This window comes from Mus caroli, chromosome 2 (genome assembly GCF_900094665.2).
Source record: "Mus caroli chromosome 2, CAROLI_EIJ_v1.1, whole genome shotgun sequence".
Taxonomy (NCBI): domain Eukaryota; kingdom Metazoa; phylum Chordata; class Mammalia; order Rodentia; family Muridae; genus Mus; species Mus caroli.
The window spans coordinates 119,300,327-119,306,619 of NC_034571.1; the positions used below are offsets into that span (position 1 = coordinate 119,300,327).

The 6,293-nt window shown below is 48.3% G+C and overlaps 1 protein-coding gene across 1 annotated transcript in view; it reads right to left on the reverse strand.

Moving 5' to 3' along the window:
* Nucleotides 1-4,991, reverse strand: part of Hdc (histidine decarboxylase) — a 20,248-nt gene extending 15,257 nt beyond the window's left edge. Inside the window, exons 1-2 of the mRNA XM_021151581.1 lie at nucleotides 4,840-4,991; nucleotides 2,711-2,883 (exon numbers count right to left, since the gene is read on the reverse strand). Coding sequence (XP_021007240.1) covers nucleotides 2,711-2,883; nucleotides 4,840-4,882 — 216 coding nt within the window. The 5' untranslated portion in view covers nucleotides 4,883-4,991. The remainder of the gene's footprint in view (nucleotides 1-2,710; nucleotides 2,884-4,839) is intronic.
* Nucleotides 4,992-6,293: the final 1,302 nt, after the last annotated feature.

A 6,293-nucleotide genomic window follows, 5' to 3' on the forward strand; every position in this document is an offset into this window, starting at 1 on the left:
CGAGTGCTGGGATTAAAGGCGTGCGCCACCACGCCCGGCTCCATTTTCAGTGTTTCTTAAAGGTCTCAAAATACGTATATACTTCAGACCTTCCTTTCGGATCAGAAACCACTCCTGTACCTCTCCATCATAAAATAAATCCCAGGACTGTTAAGTAGATGAACACAAATGAGAAACTGGTCATTTGTAAGGTGGTAATGTTAACCAGGAACTAACCCCTAGGTAACAGACACACCATATATCCAGACTTGGCTCTTAGTCAGCAAACCTCTTTCTTCAGTTCTCAACACTCAGGAAATCTGCAGGTGGTTCCAATATCTCCCACCTTCTCTGCTTTGTCGTTTTTCCTTCTCACAGCATCCCCGTGAGGTCCCAGCCTCATCCCTGTTCTACTGATGAGAGATGAATGGATGTGGCAGAGAGGTCACATCTCAGGGTTCCAAATATCATCTAAGTCCCAAGGCTGCCCGCTCCAGCCTCCACCCACACACCCAAGCAGAGTTGTAACCTGCCTTCCCTCCCTGGCTTTCTCTTGCTTCTCTCAGTCTCTTATATTCTTTCTTTTAAATTTTTATTGCCCCTCTCTCTAATTCTGTGTGTGTGTGTGGGGTGTGTGTGTGTGTGTGTGTGTGTGTGTGTGTGTGTGACTGTGTCTGTGTGTGTCTATGAATCTGTGCACCTGAGGGAGTCAGTTCTTTCCTCCTACCACATGGTCCCAGGGTTTGAACTCAGGTCTTCAGGCTTGCCAGTAAGGTCCTTTCCCCACTAAGCTTGCCTGTTTGCTTGTTGACCTGCCTGCCTGCTTGCTTGCTTGCTCTTTTGCTCTCGCTTTCTGGCCAAGCTTGGCATTAAACAGAATGAATTTTTTTTTCTTCTCAGTGTCTAGAAAATAAAGGGAAAACCATCCATTTTTAATAAGAATGCAAATGGCCAGCTGCTTCCGGGCTGACTTTTAGGGGCCAGGGGGACCTGGAAGATGAGATAGAAGATTGGGCCCTCATGCTCCCTGTGCATAGTGACCATATTTGGAATCGAGGGAAGGGCTCCCTACTCCCCCACCCCTATCCAGGCCTTATCAAGATGCGGTTATCAGAGCCGGGCGTGGTGGCGCACGCCTTTAATCCCAGCACTCGGGAGGCAGAGGCAGGCGGATTTCTGAGTTCGAGGCCAGCCTGGTCTACAAAGTGAGTTCCAGGACAGCCAGAGCTATACAGAGAAACCCTGTCTCGAAAAAAAAACCAAAAAAAAAAAAAAAAAAAAAAAAAAGATGCGGTTATCAGTTCTGGTAAAATAATCAGACTTGATAATCCAAAAGACCCCTTATCAAAGCAGACATCCAGGAACGAGCATCCCTGGCCACACCCACCCAAAAAAAAAAAAACCCAACCAAACAAACAAACAAACAAAAAACAAAAAACCCAAAAAACGGTTGTGACTCCTTCCCGAGTCATCTGCGCTAACAGTTGTTCGCATCCCCTCTGATTACAGCTAGTCCCTGCTAAGGATGGCTTCACAGAATGAGATTGCTGAGATAATCCTATTGAGGTCTGGGCATAAAGCTATACTCATTCGGACAGTTTCCAAAGCTGCTTGTGAAACAGACTACACAGCAAACTTGTCCTGTTCTGAGTCCGAGCATTTTCTCATCCTGGCTTGTAGACACATCCATCGCACCTAAGGCCAAAGCTTTTGGGAGACTGATGAGGGCAAACCTCAAGTCAACAGTGGGTTTGTGGAATGGGTGTTGTCAGGGCCAGGCCCAGTTGTGAGGAGCCTAGTCACTTGCCATAGAGGTACCCAGGTATGGGGGTGGGGTGGGGTGGGATGGGGGACACAAAGCCGATGGGGTGAGATGGCTCAGGCTGAAATCCGGATCTGCCACACACAGGACCTGGGCCAACATAATCAACTTCTTGGGGCCTCAGTTTCCTTGCCTGTCAAATGGATCTAGGAGGATTAAATGGAACAGTTCATCTGTAGAGCAAGGAAGGGAACCAGGATGACGTTAGCAGAGTCACGCCAGCAGAATTTACTCATGCTGGTGATAAGAGAGCCCTCATAGCCCAGGGCAGTGAGTTCCAGCTCAAGTCTCATGTATCAGCCGGCACATCTGTTCCCTGCCCAAGCCACAGTCACCTCAGGCTGCTCTCTCCTCCTGGGACATATTAGTAATTCCAGAAAAGCTCTTTCCTGGCCCCAAGAAACAACTCCATCCCAGCCCTCCCTGGTAAGAATGGCACAGAGGACAGAGTGGCTGACGGGTTTGCAGCTACCTAGGCCTGGCAGCTAGGGTGCTCCTGGGGACTTGTATTCTCTGTTTTATTCTATCCATTCGGTAAGACTTCAGAGAGTGGAAAGGCAAGTCCCTGGCCCTATCTATTGAAATGTGGGCACTGTCTCTGATCTCTGCTCTCCTTGCTCTCCACAGTTGTCCCTTAAAACTAATCTTCATGTCTCTATGTATCTTATTACCGGACCACACTTCTGGCCTGGACTCCTCCCCACCAGCACTACAGGTCAGCACTGGCACAAGACACCCACTTCCAGGCAAAGCCATAGCCCTCTCATCCCAGAAGATGGGCTCTGGTGTCAGGAGATGAGGGGTGCATTGCCCTGCCACACTGAGTCAAGCAAGGGTTTCTTAGGATGGATGCATCCCTCCCTGTGTACCCTGGAATCTAGGATCACCCCTGCAGTTGCAATGTCTCACCCCAGGCATGATGACTCGTTCAATGTCCCCAAAGATGCTGTCCCAGCTGTCGGGTTCTTCAGGAGCACTCTCAGGTAGCTGGTCTCGCAGGTATCCAGGCTGCACATTTGGAGTCACCCGCCTCTCCCGCACAGTGCTCAGGTACTGGGAGATGTAATCCACCATCTCTCTCCCTGGACAGAAGCAGAGGAACCGGGTCACATTTCCTTGGCCTAGTCACACCTGTCCCTCTTAAACAGACTTGGTGAAAGGAGCTAGATTTATGGGCAGGAGCAGAACTGATCCCCAGTGCATCCTTGAGAGTAAGGGTGTGAGGGACTGATGGGAAGAACACCTGAGAGATCACATGAGCAAAGGGGAAAACCTGCAAAGCACAAAAAACGTTAGCACTGATGTGAAACAATCAATCCTTCTCCCTTTCCTGCCAGGATGTCCACTCAGTCATTGTTCTCTTCTCAGAGACAGAAGAGCTCTTAATTCTTTACCTTAAAGTCTCACAGAGGAGACTTGGTGGGTTTTTTTTTTTTTTTNTAGCCCAAACTTGTTATACATTCACACACACACACACACACACACACACACACACACACACACACACACACTGTTCTTTGTCAGCAGAGATGAAAGCTGCCATATCCAGCTCTACTAAAAGGAGAAAACATCTTACGAGACCCATTAAATCAGCACTCACTTGCCTTTATGGTACTTGGCAACATCTTCTGAGTGTGATGAAAACTATAAGTTTTTACACACACACACACAAATTTCTGAGGTACGTGGGACATACTTAAAGTACAACTAAGAGCCCAACCAAGAGCTTGTGACCAACCTGGACCCCAAGAGACCTGAGCCCCATGGCTCCCTGCTGCTGGCGCTCAGGGTTTGTCACACGGCTTCCACACTCAAATAGATACACCAAAAGAATGAAGACTAGTCAGGAAGGAAAGCAGTCATGTGAAGCCACCGCAGGTCAGTTGTTCTTTGACCCTTCAGAGGGGCTCTCTCATGGCCTCCCACCCTCTAGATGCACACCTACTGTGAGCAACCAGAAACCCTTCCCACTCCCCTTCTCCCTGCAAGGAGCAAAGGAGCAGAGAAGAAAAGGAGCCCGACTTATTCCCTCTACCTCAGCTTCTGCAAAGTCCCTACACACAGAACTGGGCCTAGACAAACTGAGGCACCAGAGAGCTTGACTCCTTCAGCCCACCACAGCCTTGGGCACCCAGCACTGAGTGGTGCCCAGTAGACATGAGAGAGTTAGCACTCATCCCCAGACAGTCTCATAGGAAAATGTGTCCCACTGCAGGATAGGGACCCGCACTCTCAACTAAGTGCACTGTTGAAAAGCCACATGATATGCTAATACACATCTGCCTATAAAGGTTGATAGGGAAGAAGAGAGAAAAGAGATTTAAAGCAGAATAGATATTTACTTACAGCCAAGAAGTTTCGTACACTGTGGCCCCTCTAGTGGAGATGAGACTATTACAAAATTACAAAGACATTCAAAATTCTCTGTTGTCACATAGGCTTCTAAAAGAACCTTTATTTTAAGTTGATGTGTATTTCAGTTAATACGTACTAAACAGAAGAAGCAGGACCAAAATCACCATGTCACAAGTCACTTTGTTGGATGCATCCTCATCTTCCTACAAATCCCCTTTAAGCACTTCCCTACCTCCCCTCTGTGGACAGCCAGGCCTGAAAACAGGGTACCTGGCTTTGCTTTCCCTGCAAGCTGGTATACAAGTGGGCACTTGGCGAATGTTTAAACATGAACACTAAAAGAATAAACTACTTTACACAGAGAAATGAATATTAAGAGAGTTTGGGCTACCAAACGCCTAAGTCTTTTTTTTTTTTTTTTCCTATTTCATAAGGCAATTGAGTGGATCACAAATACAGATAGTTTATTTTGTGGGCAGGTAGAAGGAAACAAAATGCAAGACACAGGCAGCAATCACAGAAGTAGGCACATGAGAGGCAGGGAATGAGGGACCTGTTAAAACTCTGATCTACATTCTGTTCAAGAGTTCAGGAGAAACACCGCTAAAGCCAAGCAGGCTCTCCTAAGGCAACTCAAACACTCACCTGCCCCCAACAGCAGGGAAGACCCACCTGTCACTCACCTCTAGCTCGGTAGTATTCACGGTATTCACAGGGCTCCATCATCTCCCTTGGATTGCTCCTCCTGGCAGACAGATAGAGGAGGCTGGAAGGCAGCTGTCAACAGGGCTTCTTAGTCACCTTTGTCTGTGCTGTGCACTCCCTGGCAGCCAGTGCGTCTCTTATTTAAGGAGTTCCCTATTCCCCTCCTTTAGCCCCGCCCCCATAAAGTCCCTTCCTTCAGGCTTAATCTCAGCCCCTCTTGTCCCAGTCCTTTCTGATTTGAACTTTGATCAACAGATTCAGAGGACATGGTGTTTTTAGACCAGTTGGGGCACCTAGTGTCCCAAGCCTACAAGCAGCTCTGAATAGACAAGGTAAAAGAGCCCTCTATCATCCCTGCCCTGCATTCAGACCATAGAACCCCAGCCTTGGATAAAGCTCCTAGCTCAGGGGTCAGAAATAGGCCAAGGGCATTCACAATAAGTAGCACAGAGAGTGAAGTTGCTCCTGCCCTGGCTTGTCTATGAGGTGAGGGCAGAGCAGGCTCAGAGAAGCCCATAGCTAGCCAGGCTGAACTCAGGACAGATCAACAACAGGCAGGAGCTGACAATGGATATGAAGGATTCTTTTTATCCATTACTACATAGCACTTGTTCTGGGTTTTTTGCCTCAATCACTGTTTAAGCTAACAGGGAGGAAAAACCTGTTTAGTGCCAATAATCTGGAAGTCCCTTTAGTTGATGGACACTTCTACAGCTAGCAGAGCTGTAGAACAGAGAGGAGCCTGGGTGCAGCAGAGTGCGAGACACACATTCGTAAGGGGGAAGAATTGCCACTTTGTCAGATGGAAATCTTTCTGGTGAGGGCAGTTATCTGCACTCCACCCCCCCCCCTCCTTCCTGAGGCGAGTGCTTTTCCTAACCAAGGTTTCTTCTTGACCATCTCTTACGAAAGGACAGCTTTTGAGAACTACTCCTACGTCCAGGGAGAGATAACACAAAGGAAGCATACTAGTGGGGGCAGGGATGGCAGTTTCTCCTGAAATCATATTCTGGGGTGGTGTGTTTGTCCTGAACCCCAACACTGCCACAAAACATCAAAAATCCTTCGGAGTTTTCCCGAATACCAAGAGCTTTTTGTTTATATCGAGGTCTTTTTGTTCCTCAGAGGTTCTGGACTGTGGATGCCTGAACCCAAGAGCTTGAACCCAATTTGAGAAAAACAGTCTCTGTCTAAAGCATCACCTGTACTTACGACAACAGATTTCACGGGGGGTCAGGGGGAAGAATGGGAGGAAGAGCTAAAGGTTAAACAAGGGTGGGGCTCAGTGGCAGACCGCTCACCTAGCACGCCCCGAGGCCCTGCCTTTGGTCCCCAGTTCCCATCTCCCTTTTTTAAAAATACCTCTTAGCCGGGCGTGGTGGCGCACACCTTTAATCCCAGCACTCGGGAGGCAGAGGCAGGCGGATTTCTG